At 33.3% G+C, this 17,430-nt stretch overlaps 4 protein-coding genes across 4 annotated transcripts; 2 read left to right on the forward strand and 2 right to left on the reverse strand.

Moving 5' to 3' along the window:
* LOC107646708 (auxin response factor 18-like) lies at positions 2,619-6,982 on the forward strand. Its single transcript, XM_016350875.2, has 13 exons — positions 2,619-2,970; positions 3,453-3,568; positions 3,697-3,804; positions 3,919-3,975; positions 4,084-4,233; positions 4,318-4,402; positions 4,506-4,596; positions 4,695-4,859; positions 4,938-5,051; positions 5,135-5,207; positions 5,286-5,430; positions 5,737-6,125; positions 6,791-6,982. Exons 1-13 carry the CDS (start codon positions 2,964-2,966, stop codon positions 6,980-6,982), a joined length of 1,692 nt encoding a protein of 563 aa, XP_016206361.1. The 5' UTR covers positions 2,619-2,963.
* On the reverse strand, positions 8,685-9,245 carry LOC107646709. The gene has a single exon (XM_016350876.1). The coding sequence runs from the start codon at positions 9,243-9,245 to the stop codon at positions 8,685-8,687; it is 561 nt and encodes a 186-aa protein (XP_016206362.1).
* Positions 13,577-15,502, forward strand: LOC107648115 (uncharacterized protein At4g00950-like). The gene is made up of 3 exons (XM_016352114.2): positions 13,577-14,048; positions 14,257-14,484; positions 15,206-15,502. Exons 1-3 carry the CDS (start codon positions 13,632-13,634, stop codon positions 15,290-15,292), a joined length of 732 nt encoding a protein of 243 aa, XP_016207600.1. The 5' UTR covers positions 13,577-13,631; the 3' UTR covers positions 15,293-15,502.
* On the reverse strand, positions 16,187-17,428 carry LOC107646710 (the record flags this gene model as incomplete). Its single annotated transcript, XM_021105484.1, has 2 exons — positions 16,187-16,537; positions 17,073-17,428. Coding segments are annotated over 2 exons (654 nt in total), but the record flags the coding sequence as incomplete, so codon positions are not given.

Raw genomic sequence — 17,430 nt, forward strand, 5'->3', positions numbered from 1 at the left:
AAAAAAAGTATAAGAATTTAATTAAAAATTTAATAAAATTATAGAGATAGAGAGAATAATTAAACCTATATTATATTCCCTAGCTATTCTGGTAATATTGTAGAAAATTTTAATAAATTAAACTATATCTATCCACCATAGATGCATAATAATGATGATTATTAGGATCAATAAATAATTATCTAGCATCATATATGAGTAGATGTGTGTTACACATGCATAATTTAATTTACATAATATAATTAGGAGTACAAACAATTAATTTTTTCTTAATTGAATTAGTACTAGAAATAATGAAAAGTCTATCATCATCTTTATTTGTGGCAAAAGAAAAAGACAGTTTATGTACGGCTTGTGACAACTTTTTATATATGAAAATCAAATTTTTTTATTTTAATATATATTAAGGTCATTTTTTGTTTTTGATAGTGAAATAGCAATAGTGTTTTTTTGAAATATAAATTATTAGGGTGTTATTTTTAAATATTGAATCATTTAATTAGAAGTACAAAAATCAAACTGTTCGATTTGTAAGGTGTAAAAATTGGACCATCTGATTTGTAAAAGGTACATAAATCAAACCGAAAAAAATTCTATTAAAAAAATTAAAATACAGAAATCAGACCTTTTAATTTATGTACCTTTCAAATTTTTAAAAAAGATAAAAAATAATAACGTTAATATATTGCCACTTTTACTTTCATACAAAAAAAAAAAAAAAACTATTAAGATATGGTATTTTAGATTTGATATCTAGCTACTTTGGAATCAATTGAATATTTTTTTACATAAAAAATAAAGAGAAAATTAATATATTAAAATGACATATTTTAGCTTTTAACATTGACTTCTCTTATATGAATAATAGTAGTGTGAACGGATTAATATCTATTGGGTAAATACCTGAATCACGCATGGCATCTACAACTTTATATGCTAAAAGCTTGAAAATAATTATAACCTAAGACAAGATATATTCCATAAGATAAAATTTCTTTCCATGCAGGGTTACCGAATTTATAGCATCTAATTCTAGAAAAATGTATCGGATCACAAGTAATAAAAAATAAATATAATATTGTCATTTTTTTTTTCATAAGTATCATTCGGTTAGACTAATTATTTTTTAGGAGTTCAAATAACAAATTGAGTAGATAAATAAAATTTAAAATCTAATTAAAAAATAAAAATAAGGTGCAGGATATGGTGTTAATTTTAGATGTATTTTTTATATCTAATTTTTTATCCTATCCCAAATTATTTTTTGTATTTTGATATTCACATTAGTTTTTTGGAGTATTTAATGTATAGATCTTGTGTAGGTAAAACAAAAATGAATTATTAATTAATTAAAAACAGTTTTGTATATTTAATAATTTTAAAATTATATTCTTAAAAGTTATATTAGTTAATTTTTTAAAATTTATTGGCTATACTTGGAATAAATATTTTTAAATTTAATTCATAAATATTACATTAGAATTTGATAGCTAGCAACAAACATATCGAACTAAGAAAATTTATCAACGTCACTGTTTTTTGCTTTTTTGCATCTGAATTTTTAGTTTTAGTTTTTTAGTTTTGGTTTTTTTTTGTTCTAGTTTAAAGAATTCTTTGTGGCTTAATTGTGGTGATAATAGTTCTTTTTAGTGGGTGTTATAATTTTGGTTGTATGATTTACAGGTCTAAAAAAAATATCTCACAAAAAAATTAAAGTTTGTTGTTCATAGACATTTTTGCAAATTCGAAAAGTATTAAAATTTATTAAAAAAATGAGAAATAGTATTTTATTGTGTTGTAGTAAAATAACTAATAAACATTCTTATAATCTAAAAATTTAATATTTTATAAAGAATGATAGAATTCTTCATTGTATATATTAACTAATCATGCTATATGACACTACGTATAAATTTGTATTTGGCATTTTATAATTTTTTTTATTATACTACTCTGAATAAATTTAGTTTTATTTTATTGCATATTTGATCATTTTACTATGTCAGATTGTGATTATTCTAGCAAATAATTATTTAGTTAAACAAAATTTATAAATATATAAATATACAATAATTAATTTAATAATTGATTTTTAGTATACAAATAATAATTTTTAAAAGAAATAACACTAATATCTCTTCTTTTTGAATATTTTTGTGCTGAGATCTTATTTTAATATATACTAATATACATTAGTATTTACGGGTATAACTAAAGTGATCTGATTTAATTATATTAATTTTAGACCTGATGAATAATCGGATATAGTTGAGACATATCCCATCAAATTTATTGGTTTAAATAAATATTGATTCTGGAATCGCCAAATATTATTCAACTGTTGACGGAGAAATACCATTCTTCTAAGGATGATTGTTTTAGTCGGTCTCGAGGAAGTGGATCTTATGTTTGGAAGAGTATAGGTCAAGCTTGGGATATCCTAAAGGAAGGTTTTAGTTGGTGCATTGGGGATTTGGAACAAAACAAGTTGAGTTTTCACCTTTATTTAATGACTGACTTTTAGTGTGCAAGTAAAAATTTTTATTAATATATTATGAAAAAGAATTAACATCTTTTTTGTATGATGAAAGGGAAGGAGAAGAAGCAAAAGGAAATAGAAATAGAATTTCAGAAACTCCCCACTTAACAAGAGAGAGAAGCCTTCCATTCTAAAAAAGTGTGACCCTTTTCTCTTGCAGCTTCAAAGTGAAAGGGCCAACAAAGTTATGATCCCTTGATATTCTTCGGTTTTGGTGACACACCATAAACAACACAACCATGCTTTCTGTAACCGAAACTTGAAGCAGCTCCAAACAAACAAACAAAGAAAAAAGAAAAAGAAAAAGAAAAAGAACACACATATAAAGCAGAACAATTCACAGTCATCAGTTACAGAAAGAGAAGAAGAAGCAAGAGAGAACACAAAGGAACACATTATCATTCACTCTCATTTAACCATCATCATGGCTGGTTGGTTTCTCTCTCTCTCTCTCTCTCTCTCTTGTTTGCTTTGTGTTTGTCTTTTTTTGTCTTTGGTCTTTGTTTTTCTGTTGTTGGTGTTCTTTTTCTTTTTTGTGCTTCTATGGTAGAATGGCACATAAGGAAGAAGGTAATAATCTCAGTGGTTTCTTGTCAAAGGAAACAACTTCAGTGTGAGGTTATGGTTGGAATTTCATGTGTTTTTGTTGTTACCATGTTTGGTTAATGTGAGTGTTGAGCTGAAAAAGAGTAATGTCTGTGTTCTTTTAGCAATTGACTAATGTTGTTGGGACCCTTCATTTTTAATGTTTTCCTTTAATTTTTCAATATGAAGTGAATGACCCTTTTGCCTTGTGAACATGGAGGTTACTAAGGAAGAGCTTAATGCAAAAATGAGAGAAAAAAGTTTCCAACTTTGGTCTGAAAAAAACCATGCAAAGTTTCCAACATGTCTGTGTTTTGTTTTGTGGCAGATGGGGCTGGTGATGATTTGTTTAAAGAGCTATGGAGGTTGTGTGCAGGGCCATTAATGGATGTTCCTTGTGTTCAAGACAGAGTTTTCTATTTCCCTCAGGGTCACATTGAATTGGTAAGATATATACTTCTTTACCTTGTTTCTGATTTTGTTTGTGAATTTCATTTTTTCCATTTTTGTGTCAAATTTAGGCCTTAAGGGGTTTAGTTAGTGTTATATAATTTTGATTTTTTCTTTTGTAGTTGCCAGAACCTACAGAACAAGAATTGAGGCAGATGAAGAACCAGAAATCTCCCAAATACGATCTTCCGTCGAAGATCTTATGCCGTGTTATCGATGTTAAGTGTCTGGTAATGTTTATCTTTTTTTGGTTCCTTATGTTGTGTTATGTGTTCTTGATTGGCTCATTGGAATGATGATTTTTCATGTACTGATTATAGAATCTTGTTAATTTTGTTTTGTAGGCCGAGATGGAAACCGACGAGGTTTATGCTCGAATCACTTTGCAGCCATCTTCAGATGTGAGAATTTGATACATTTTCCGAACAATTAATTCCCTCATTATTGAAAATTGAAAAATGTTTAACTGATTTTTCCATTTTTTTCTGTTTTCGTTCTATGTACAACAGAATGATCCTCTAGATCCTAATCCAATTTGTTCCGAGAAACCGAAACAGAAATTTTACTCATTTTGTAAGACACTGAGTACCTCAGATACTAGCACACATGGAGGATTTTCGGTTCTTCGGAAGCACGCTAATGAATGCTTGCCTCAATTGGTGTGTTTTCTTTAGCCGAGAATGATCGAACCAGAATATATTTTCGATTACAAGAAAATAATAAAAAGAGTTTATATGTTGTAGGATATGACAATGGAAAATCCTACTCAGGAGTTGGTAGCAAAGGATATTCATGGGGTTGAATGGAAGTTTAAGCATATATACCGAGGTAACTTTTTCTTGGTTTATAATATTGGAAAATCTTGGTTGTTTTTCTTTGAATTTATGTTTTAACTGCGAAATCTTCTTATTGTTTTGCACAATTTATTAAGGACATCCGAAGAGGCACCTGCTTACAACTGGCTGGAGTGCATTCGTTGCAGCCAAGAAATTGGTTGTTGGAGATTCTTTTGTTTTTCTAAGGTACTTGAAATCATGATAATGCATTCTATAATGTCCTGCTTTGACATAATGAGTCCTTATGCTGCGAATTTCCGTGCTTTAATCCTTGATTCTTACAGGGGAGAGAATGGACAACTGAGAGTAGGCATTAGGCGTTTGAATCCGCCGCAGAGTCCTACACCTTCCTCGGTGGTGTCGACACAAAACATGCGCCTCGGAGTGATTGTTACTGCAAGCCATTCTGTTATGACTAGTACCATGTTTGTGGTTTATTACAAGCCAAGGTTTGTAAGCATCTTTTAAACATTTTGTGTAACTCTTACTTGAAACATTTATGCTTTTAACTTTTGAATTCAATTCAGGACTAGCCAGTTTATTGTTAGTTTAAACAAATATATTGACACGATGAACAATGACTTCAAAATCGGCATGCGATTCAAGATGAGACATGAGGGTGAAGATCCACTTGACAAAAGGTATCATTTTAAATGTGTATCAAGAGTTTAATCTACCTTAGTCTCTAAGTTGATTTTAGATTAATGCACCATTATTTTGTCAGGTTTTGTGGTACTATAGTTGGAGTTGGAGATGAATCTCGAGAATGGCCGAATTCTCAATGGAGGTCATTGAAGGTTCGACTTCATTCGAAATCACTCATTAAGTTCTTCTAGTTTTCTCATTAGTGTATAATTTTTTTCTTTGTTACATAGGTTCAATGGGATGAACCAGCAACAATGCAAAGACCAGATAGAGTTTCATGTTGGGAGATTGAACCTCTTGTTACTTCGCCTTTGAATACGATTCAACCGATGGCGAAGGGAAAAAGATCAAGGCATGCTGAGGCTTCATCTTCTGGTAGGAAAAAGAATGTTACTTTGGATCATGTGCACTTTACATCCTAAACTTTATAAATATGCAATTTCCACCTTGAAGTTGTTGAACTGCGCAAAAAACGACTTCTCTTAACTTTTCTTCCAAAATTACCCTTTCACGTGATGCATTTTATTGATAAAATAACATCTTAATAGAGGGGTAATTTTGGAAGGAAAGTTAACAAGAAGCCGTTTTTTTACCGTTCGACAACTTTGGGGTGTTAATGTCTTAATGAACAAACATTGTTGGATTATTAACCTAGTGATGATGTTAATCTCGGAATTTCAGCTGCTTCAGGTAGCAAAGAAAGCCAAGTAGCTACAATATGGCATCCACCACATTTGAATGGCAATGGAAATTCTTCTCAAGACCTCAAAAACAACAAAGCCGTCGTCCCGGCCGGTCCAGCTGGCGAAGGTCCGGCATGCGACCATAACGAAGACGGGAAGAAGGGCATGGATTGCTGGTTGTTTGGGGTGAATTTGACTAGCAGCTATAGTAATGTTGTTACCCCTTTGGAGAAAGAACTTTGGTGTGAAGCTTCAACTATCCTTCATTGTGGTCCCAAAGAATCTATTATTGTTGGTGCATGTGAGACTGAGAAGGTTCAGAGTCTCAATAACCATTCACTGTCCAACAAGCAGGGCCATGTACCATCCATGAGGACTAGGACTAAGGTACCTTTATTTTATTTTTTATTTTTGTTTCAGCCTTAAACATACATATGAATATATGAAAATTTTCAAGTATACCAGGAACATTGGTGTTTAGTACTTTTAGTCATTAATCTCAATCATGTATATATTTTATGATCGAGATCAACAGGTAAAACGATGAAACACCGTTATTCTTGGTATACTTGAAACTCTTCATATGTGATACATGTAATGTTTTCAAAGATTCCTTCCACATTTTTAAGAGAGGTTGGGTCATTGTTCAGCCTTTGTTTTGAGTAGGACAGTGTTTGGTAGCTAGGAATCTTTGAAGGTGACAAATTAGTGAAATACCTAAATAGTCCCTATGAAAGTCTACTTAGTTGACAAAATAACCCGTAAAAGATCGAATATTTATTTGATATGTTCTAAAAAATTAGGTGGTTTGACAATTTGATTGGGCCTAATTTTGTCATGAATCATGACATGGAAGTCCAACTGATGATCGGATGAACTTGTTAGACGACCATATCGAAGAAATATTAATGTTTGGTTGGTTATTTTATTAGCGAAGAGATATTTCAGGTGTTATTTCAGTAATTTACTTGTATAAAATTGTCTCCTGAATTTTTTCCTTCATAATTCATTATTTTATTTTTGATTTTTTTATTTATATTTAATTTTTGAAGGTGAAAATGGAAGGTGTAGCAGTTGGTCGTGCAATTGACTTGACCACATTAAATGGTTATGATGAACTCATAGTTGAGCTTGAGAAAATGTTTGACATTGAAGGAGAAATTATATCTCAGAAGAAATGGGCTGTTACTTTCACTGATGAAGAAAATGACCTTATGCTTCTTGATGATGATTTATGGCAGTGAGTAACTTCAACTTTCTTGCATAGTTTCTTCTGTTTTTCAAATTTTCTTTTTAAAGATATGTAAATGGTTTATTATTATTATGAAAACTTTCTCAAATGGTGAAGAGGATTTTCATTTGTTCAAAGGAGGATTAATTAGTCATTTGTTGAATGACTTGACTCCATGTTGTGATTCATAACATCACTCAACATCTATCAATCTAATATAATATGCTTAGAAACCTTAATTAACCTTTTTCTTTTATTTTTAATTTTTAATTTTTTGCTTTAATAGGTTTAGGAAGGGAAGGAAACCTGATGGTAGTGTGCATAGCAACTAGGTGGATTTTAATTTTTAGGTACTTTATAATTGTAAATATCCTAGTTTATTTTTTTTAATTTTATTTTTATTCTGTGTTTAATATTGTGCAGTAATTTTCTACATCTATGCACTCTTGTCACAAATTATTTTTATTAGTTACCGGAATTTTCAAATAAAATTAAAAATAGCATTCAGTAATTTTTCTTTTTCATTTAAAAAAAAAAAAGAAAATCAGAAACCCTCCCATTCTCTTTTTGCATTTATTCCCATATTTTGATAAAATTCTAAAAATTCAATATTTTTAAATGGACCCAAAAAAAAATCAAAATTAAAACTACAAGTCAAAATTTAATTCCTTGAAAAGGGTTTAATTCACCTAATTTAATAATATAAGATCAATAAGATTGATGCACTTTAATGCACACATATGAGCTCTGTTGGTGATGCAGATATTGACATTGACGTGATGGAAAGTGACATATAAGTGTTTTTGGAGATACACAAAACAATGATTGCGTTAGTATCATCAAAATCCACTTTTGGATACCTACACAACTGGAAAAAAGTTTAACCACAATTTTAATTTTTAATGACTCACAATTTATTTATATAATGCGGATTTTTTTTTGTTAAAATTTACGTTTTTTTCTTTCTAAAAGATCACTCTAATCTACCATTACATTTTTAAATATTTTGAAAATATTTTTGCTATTTTAGTGTTAAAATTATATATATAGTGTTAAGGGGATTTAACTTAAATAATAAAAAAATTATATATAAACTACAAAATATAAGAGAAAATGATAAATACTATTATGCAACATAAATAATTGGGTAAAAAACCTAAACAAGCCAAAGGGAGATCAATTTTACACAGATAAGCCAAAGCAAAATCTGATTCATCAATCAACCAAAGGACATTTCTATATAGTTCGAACCAAATAGGTTCGAACTCACTTTCCAAGTAATTCGAACCAAATAGGTTCGAATTACACGTATAGAACAAAGCAACATAATTCGAACCAAATTGGTTCGAACCCTAACTTGATAATTCGAACCTAATAGGTTCGATTTACACTGAAGAAATATTTACAAAGTAATTCGAACCAGCTTGGTTCGAATTACTCAGAATTCGTTCCAGTAAGCAATTTAAGTTACGAACATAGTTTCCGCATCATGTCTTAATAAAACTCGTAAAGTTATTTTTGCCGGTGTGCATTAGACATACATTTCGTTTAAAACTGCAGTGACAGAACATATTCATTAACTAAAATCTCATTCAAAGTACATCGCACTAACGTTAACAAATTCTATCAGTCACCAACTACAAGCAAGAAAACCGATAATAGTGGAATCTAAATGCGAAATTGAAATAACAAAAGTACCAAAGCCACCAATACACCTAATCATGTCTCCGTGTGTGCTCTGCTCCTCCGAGCTGTGGGCAACTCCGACGTGTGTGGTCGGGCTGCCGACAAAGCCCACATCTCTTTGGCCGGTTCGGATCTGTCTCGTCCATATTGGTCCGTATCCGAGTGGACCTGGGACGACCCTCTCTCGCACGCCTCTTATTGGGGTCAGGGATGACAGTCGGCCCATCATATGGTGGCCAGAAACCCTCCGGAATGGGAGGTGTGAAACCCATCTGATACACACTAAAGACCGAACTAAGACGATACACCTGGTGGACGTAAGGCTCCCATGTAAGCCGTGAGTAGGCACAGCATGCCAGTACGTGGGGACATGGGAAATGAAGTGCCTGGAAGTATCCGCAGTCACATGTGTGAGATGCAAGCGAGACTCTGTAGGTACCCAGTGAGAAAGAACCAGTCGGAGTTGTCTCTGCGACGGTGAACTCGGAGTTATCCCTGTCGTACACAGTTACCGTGAAGCACCTAGCCGTCTTCAAGTTGGCCTCTATACACTTCACCAAGTGCTGACTAAATTGTTGTCCGGTACCCATCTGCGCCTCAGCTTCCCTCCCTTTGCGAACAAATAATTCGGCCAACCTTCTGTATGTTGCCTTGACTTGCATCTTTGCCCTTGAAGGTGAGGGTGAAATTTGCCGCAACATGTCGAATGCAGAATGCCCGGTATGCAGACGGAGGTAACCAGCCTCCTTCAGGAGCCTTAAGGGCGGCCTTGATGCCGTTATGCCTGTCCGAGATAATCAGCAGACCCGGCTGCGGTGTCACATGCTCACGCAGGTGGGAGAGAAAGAAGGACCACGACTCAGCATTCTCACCCTCGACTAATGCGAATGCAACATGGAGTATGTTGGAGTTCCCGTCTTGTGCAATCACGACAAGCAACGTTCCCCCATACTTGCCATACAGATGGGTGCCGTCAATACTAACTAGGGGCTTGCAATGACGGAATGCCTCGATACATGGTGGAAAGGTCCAGAACAGTCTGTGAAAATAAGCTCGAGACTCGTCCAACTGTCTACCGACACGAACAGGGCTCGTCCTTAGCACTGCAACAGTACCAGGCATCGTCAACTGCACTCCTAACACCCACCTTGGGAGCTCGTTGTACGACTCATCCCAGTCACCATAGATGAGGGCAACAGCCTTCTGCTTCGCCATCCAGACCCTCCTGTAAGTCAGCCTAAACCCAAAGTGTGCGGCGGTGGCATTTATGAGCACTTTGATGCTGACGGATGCATCAGCCCTCACCATTGGCATAATGAATGCCGATATGACATGGTAATCCAAACTCCTGTGGTCGCTGGAAATGGAGGTGGTGAGACAAGTATGCGGTCCGTTGTAAAGTTTGACCTCCCAAATCTCCTTGCGCTGTCGGGGACTGAGCCGAATCAACCATGTGCACCCATTGCCAAACTCAGAACACTTGCCCACATACTGGCGATAGTCAGACTCCACGACCTTGTACTATACCCCTCGTCGGATGCTATAAGTCTTGACACTTAACAGGGCCTCTTCTTTATCCGGAAATTGCTGACCAACCTGAAACTCTGTTAGACCTGCAGACCCTTCAGCATCTCTAGCGCCAAATCCAGCCGGCTGCCCAGCAATCCCCTCCTGCCTCATGGCATCCAAGTCCAAAGAGAAAAAATGTGGAGGGTACTGTTGCGTGCCAGAGCTAGAACCACCGCCCGCCCCAGCAGGCTCACTTGCTCCAACATCATCGCCACTGTCATCAGCAATCATATCCGGCTCGACATCATCGTCCTCTGGATCATCCAAGAATCCATCTCCAACCCCAGCCGGTGCAGCACACTGTAAAGATGTCGGCAGATACCCACCTTCACCGACCTCGTCGCCTACACTGCCGATGAGATCAACAGCGAACGAAGGGGAGGCGACAGGTTGGACGGGTGGCTCGTACGCAGGGACGGAGGAAGATGCAACGGCAAGTCTGGAGCTAGAACCGGCTACCGTGGCTAAAGTGGTGGTATTCCGGTTCGAACCCCCCGAGCTGGACACCGCGTCAACCAACTTTGCCAACAGTTCTGGTGTCCTAACCTCTGGAAACTGCCGGCGACAATGAAACATGACCTGCAAGTCCTCATCACTCCCGATCGTGAAACAATCGTACTTTACGGTGTTCTGGAGCACCGTAATTAGAAATCGATAAAAAAACTTCTTAACCCGTTTCACACCTTCCAGACCGAGTTTCAGCAGTACAGAGCTAACAAGGTCCTCATACCTCGTCGTAGACGTGACGATAATACAGAGAGGATCCTTATCAGTGAACTTCACACCGGAACGAGTTTTCTTCTTAATGGATCCTCTGTGGTGAACCAACACAGCGAAACTCTCCTCACTAGTCATGTAACCCCACTCTAATGATAGCAACTCACCTTCACACCATATATATACAGCTCTCCTCCTCACTAATTCGAACCATGCTAGTACGAAATATGGTCTGTGTAATTCGAACCAAACTGGTTCGAATTAATTTACGTGTAAATCGAACCTATTTGGTTCGAATTATGGAGGTTGAGTTCGAACCAAGGTGGTTCGAATTACTTGGAAAGTGAGTTCGAACCTATTTGGTTCGAACTATATAGAAATGTCCTTTGGTTGATTGATAAATTAGATTTTGCTTTGGCTTATTTGTGTAAATTTGATATCTCTTTGGCTTGTTTAGGTTTTTTACCCTAAATTACTACAATATATCATCAATAATATTATAACTTTCAAATTGACACCTAAAACAATTTTTTTGTTTGTTTGTGAAATTATAGTTTCAAATTGACTTACCTTAACTTTCATTCTTAGCTTATTTTTTTCATCAGTAGTCAATTTTGAATAATTTTAAGTACCTTTTAATGAAGACTATTGTTATTGATGGGTTTGGTTTGGTGTTTTTTATTTTTTTATTTTTAAAAAGAAGAAAGCCAATACATAATAGACTAATTTTTTTTATATGAAAAAAATATTGGTGTTTTTGTTAAAAATGTGATTATTTGGTATAATTGTAGGTGAATCATGAGTGGATTTTGTAGGTGGGAAGTCAACACGTGGGGAGCGTGTTGCCACGTGACAACATCCTGGTCCACATGTTGAATAATTTTTACAATACTATAATACACTTCAAATATCAATATTTAACTAAAATGCCATTTTCATTTCCATATTAAAAATAATTTCCGTATATAATACATATATTTTTTGATTTGATATTTTGATGATTCTCAAAGCAAATATATGGTTGCCCAAAATGTGGAGGCAAAAGTTGTTTTCAACATGATTCTTGTTCTTCTTACCTATAACAATCAAGAAAATTTAACAAAACAGTCAATGAAAACAAGAGTAGTTGGTACACCAACTATATTTATATAAATTAAAGTGATTTTATCTATCAAAACTGATGGCCATTTGTATCATTCTTAATCAAATAGTTGATGAAATTATTCATAATTATCTCTTTCAAAATTTGATTAAAGTGAAAAATATAGAGTAGATGTATGTATGTATGTAATTAAAATAAGACATTAAAAATAATTAAAAAATAATTTATTTTAATATCAATAAAATATCAAAATATCATTACGATTTATCTAAAAAATACTTTATATTTTATATATAGCCATGTTTCCGTATTTATAAAACTGTAAAATTTGTATATCAGCATATCTCGTGTCTGTGCCGGTGTCCATGCAATATTGTCTTTTCATTTAAATCTAGATTTTGTCCACCCAAAAAAATAAGTTGTTATTATTTTTATTTTTTAAAATTGAAGCTTTCCTACAAAAATACTTGACTTATGAGATAGTTGGCCATATATGAACCTCAATTTTCAGCTTGTAGCTTTCAAATGTGCTTCTTGGTGAAGGAAATCATATGCAATTTGTGGCAAATTGAAATTACTTGTTTTTTAGGGCAACTATATTATGTTAATTAATGTTGTTTTGGAAACCAATCACTAGTGACTATTTAATGCCCATTGCATGCTTCTCAATTCTCCATCACAATTTGGTATCAACCACATATACCAAGCCACACTAGGAACCAGCCATTAATATTTGAATAATAATCTTCTAACAATTTCACTACGCATAACTATTTTCAGATTGGTATCATGCAAATTTTACATACATAACAGACATTTTATGCATGTTTCTACAAATTATGTTTGTTTTATGGAATGATAATGTATGAAGGAATTGAATTGCCTACAGTATACGCATATTTTGAGAAAATTACATGTATAGCAATGCAAGATGGAGAACAAATAATAAGAGCATATATGATTATTGATTATGAATGGTCATTTTGTAACTTTTCTGCAGAGAAAGGCAACATTTTTTTGTGGAGTAGCTTCACCTTTGTGGCACTTTCTTTCCTTCAATATCTCATAAAAAAGACCAAAGTTTGTTGTATATTCATAAATGTCCTAAACCCTACATATATAAGTTTATTTATAATTTATAATAAATTATATTATTAAGAATTTAACTAATTATAACCATTTTTTTAGGATGAGTATTTTATTTCATAACATAAATTAAGAACATCTAAAAAATAATAAGATCACCTATTAAACTACTATTCAATCTACTGAATATTAGTATTTTACTACTTTATTTTGAAATATTTTAAATAGTATGGACTTGTAAACAATTAAAAGAGAAAATAGATACCTACATATTTAACAAATATTAACTATATCCTTAAATATTAAATTATTTTACAAACAAATTGAGGAATAACCAAAAGCTTCTCTTGTTGATACACAAATAAGAAATTCCCTCTTATTTATTTATATAAAGGATTTGGAATTATATATACCATGAAATTGATTTGATTATTTTCAAAATAGGAGCACAAGATTAAAGAGTCTTATTATATAACAAACACAAAGAAGGGAGAAAGCAAAGATGAGTGGTTGTAAAACAGAGTCAGAAACAGAGCAAGAACAGAATAACACATCAATTCTTCTACCAATATTCAAGTTCAATCCTCAAACAACAATGGTGGATTATTCTTATTCTTCTTCTTCTCCTGAGAGGTCAGGGATTGTAACTCCACCAATTTGCACCTTAGCTTCAGTACCATTTGGTTGGGAAGAGGAACCTGGCAAGCCAAGAATAACTTCTTCTTTTTCTAGTACTAATGCCATTGTTACTTTGACCAACTCAAAGTCAAAGTCATTGCAACTTCCTCCAAGGTTGCAACAACTAGTTCATGATGAAGGTGATGATGATGCAACCAAAGTTCACTCACCAAGCAGTGTATTGGAGGGTCCTTATTGTATCTCAAGAAGCAACACTTGCCACCTTCCTCCGTCTTCTAGAGTGAGTTTTCGGCTCGAACAAGGAAAAATGATATTTGTACTATTTTTTCTGTACACTTTTTAATATGGTTTTTTTTTATAGTATAAAAGCGTTATTTATTTTGTTTTTTTTATTGATCACTTTTAATATAAAAGAGATGTTACAAAAATAGTACATGTAAGATTTTTTATGTATAATATAGTTTACTAACTAAGATTGTTTGTATTAGGCTCTAGACATAGGAATGAGGATGAAGGAGAGAGGGTGGTTTGGTTCATTGAGGGGATGGAAGGGCTTCAATGTCAAAAGGGAAGTGAGTAGGGGCAGTTTTGTCTTTTCCTCTAATTCTACATCTTCTGCTGATGAAGATTATCACGTTAATGACAATAAGGTGAGAAGTGTGACAAAGATGCAACGTTCTAGAAGCATTTCCCACCTCTTCCATGCCAAGCCATGGGTAAGTTTTGACTTCTAAACATTAAAAACTTGTGTTATAGTGATAATTTCCTTTCTAGGGTTAAGTGCTTAATGAATATTAGTACTTAAATACTTCTTTTTATAGGATTGCATGTAAATTCAAAGTGGTTGATTTATTTTCATCTAAGAATATCTCATAGGAAATTCTTTTGAATTTTTTATTTTAATTTTTATTTTAGAAAATGTTATTTATACACTAAAATCAACCACTAAAATCAGCCACCAATATATTTGTGTATAAATATATGTGTAGTTTAATTTATTTTCAATGTGTATTTATATTTTAGTATATATTTTATACTGGTGGCTGATTTTAGTAGCTAATTTTGGTGTACATCTAGCATAACCTTTTTATTTTTTAAGGATATGGTGAATGAAATATGTGAAATTGGTGTTGTAGTTGTTATTTGGTTATAAACACTATGGAATAGGTTGAAAACTATCTTGCACTTATGAAAATTATGAAGATTATATTTTTAATTAATGTGGCTTTAGACTAGAAACTATTTGTGAGTATATATAATACATGTTTTAGAAACTTTTATAACCATTCAAAATAAAAATTAGTAATTTTAAATACATGTTAAATATATTTTAGGAGCATCTATCTAACATAGCCTTGGATCTTTTTACAAAGTTATAACATTGAATAAGGATATGGTCCCTTAATAATGTTATTGCACTGCTTTTGATTTTTATAGACAATGATATGTGAGAGCTTCAAGCAAGTGGTTCCATGGAAGAGTCAAAAGCTCAAGGAAGTTGGCTATGGTGCCCTTAATCTCTAGGACTTTTTACCATAGTCAGGTCAAAATCAATCATAACTTATCCATGATCCACCTGTTTTTTCAATTATTTAATTTTAATATTATTATTCTTTTGGTTTCATCTTTGTACTGAATCCTGGGAGTGTTATTTTATGTATTACAATACTTATATAATTTTATAGTTTAAATATTCAATGTTTATAATATAGTATAGTTGATATTACTTTTATATACTCATTTATTTAATGTTGACAAAATAATATTTACTTGGTCATAGCTTAAAACACATGATACAAGCATAATATGTACATATTTAAAGATGCATATTTTGAAGCACTTTACATACTATTTCAGCAATTAAATTTGGCCAAGTTCGACCGTAATTTGAAGCTTTTTCACCCATTAATAGTTTTATAAGTTGTATTGCAACAATTAGCTGTGTAAATTTAACTACTAGTTTGTGTATCCAACAATTTATTTGTGAATGATTGACCCTTAAATATTGTTCAGATTCTTGATCGATTAGTCCTTAGCCTGTTGAACTGGTAGATATCAAACGACAAGTTCTATTTGTTCTTGTTGCTCTATTTATATCATATTCTTAACATATGTTATCTGCACAATTTTGGTAAACAATTTCTTCACAAAAGGCATTACAATTCAGAAAATGTACACTATATTAAGAACACAAATATACAAAATTCCCATACACATTCTCTCTTAACCATTTCCCATCAAACATGCTCATTTTCTTCAAGTTCTAAGCATGCAAAAATGGATCTTCAATTTCTTAGATCTAAACCCTACGACGCAGCCGCGGCCGCTACAAACGCGGTAACATCCATCCAACACTCCATCCTAAGATCGAGCCAGCACCAACAAGACTCAATCCTAAAGCAAATGCCACAGCATATGTTGTGATATCACCTTTTGGTTTATGCCTTGTCTTCCAAGGTTTCGCGCCACATTCAAAGGACGCTGGAGCCTGGAAGAGACCGGAGATTTGCTGATCCTTGTTTCTTGAGCTGAATGTGAAGATTTTCTAGAAGCAGCAACTGAAACCATTGCTTATAGGTGAAGAGTTGTGAAGCCTGTTTGAAAAACAGTGTAATAATGTGCTCTTTCTCCGCATAAGCCTGTTTCACCGCCTCTTCCACCATCCTCGCCCTTGTTTGAGAGCGACACAGTGCTTCTATCAGTTGTGTTTTGCTATGGTTTCCCTCCAAAACTTCATCCATAACATCCTCATGGATTGAGCTATAAATTCTGCAAAAGATGCAAGTCTAAGTAAAGTCCAACATGTTCAAACAACCTAAATTTAATTAGAGTGATATTCCAAATTAGTCCAAAGAAATTTTAAGTCCGACACTTTAATACTCAAAAAATTTTAATCGCAAAATTACTTACTAACCTTTTATTTTGTTAGAACAATCAATCTTCACATCAAATTTTCGTAAAAAAGTTACATATTAGTTCCTATCATTATTTAATAAAAACATAACAGTATAACAATCCTAATACTTTCAAAATTTTCATACTAGTCCTTCCATATAGGTGAATAGTCTGATGTGGAGACGGATTTGTTTAATGAAACAAAAATTTGGAAATTAAAGTGTCCGACTAAATTTTTTACGAACTGATTTAGGGTATTACTCATGTAATTATATACTAACACATAAGACCTTAAAGGGAAAAAGTAATCAACACTTGAACACTATGGATAATGATCCCTATTTCCAATTGTTATTTGCTTTGTTAAAACTTGATATGATAGTGCAACATGTAGCAACAAGAAAAATACCTTGAAGACTTGTTAGAAGCAAGATATACATGCCTTGTATCGCAAGAAAGTGCCCGTAAACTTCCCTTCGATCGAGCAGTCGAATCAGCAGAGCCACAAGGCTGCCTACTAAGATACTTCTGCGGCGGAGGAAGGTTCAACCACCATCTTGAGTCAGGTGTTAGATTGGAAAATGAAGATTTCTTGTTAAAAGAGGTGGCACTAACAGCAGCATGATTAGATTCATCTGCTGCATTGGCAGTTCCGGCATTGATCGGTTTCGAAGTTGTACTGCAAGGTTGACAACATGCTAACTTGGGAGCTCTCTTTGCATCTTCTTGGACAAAGCAACGGTTAGCCGTTCTTTGCCAAGCCGCTC

This window comes from Arachis ipaensis, chromosome B06 (assembly GCF_000816755.2).
Source record: "Arachis ipaensis cultivar K30076 chromosome B06, Araip1.1, whole genome shotgun sequence".
In the NCBI taxonomy this organism is placed as follows: Eukaryota; Viridiplantae; Streptophyta; class Magnoliopsida; order Fabales; family Fabaceae; genus Arachis; species Arachis ipaensis.

Bases quoted from the DNA above. Each gene is read 5' to 3' on its own strand.
- LOC107646708 (XM_016350875.2), top strand. The intron at 3,976-4,083 runs GTGAGAATTTGA...TATGTACAACAG, and splicing joins CTTTGCAGCCATCTTCAGAT to AATGATCCTCTAGATCCTAA. The intron at 6,126-6,790 runs GTACCTTTATTT...TAATTTTTGAAG, and splicing joins CCATGAGGACTAGGACTAAG to GTGAAAATGGAAGGTGTAGC.
- LOC107646709 (XM_016350876.1), bottom strand. From the start codon at position 9,245: ATGGGTACCGGACAACAATTTAGTCAGCACTTGGTGAAGTGTATAGAG.
- LOC107648115 (XM_016352114.2), top strand. From the start codon at position 13,632: ATGAGTGGTTGTAAAACAGAGTCAGAAACAGAGCAAGAACAGAATAAC. The intron at 14,049-14,256 runs GTGAGTTTTCGG...TGTTTGTATTAG, and splicing joins ACCTTCCTCCGTCTTCTAGA to GCTCTAGACATAGGAATGAG. The intron at 14,485-15,205 runs GTAAGTTTTGAC...TGATTTTTATAG, and splicing joins TCTTCCATGCCAAGCCATGG to ACAATGATATGTGAGAGCTT.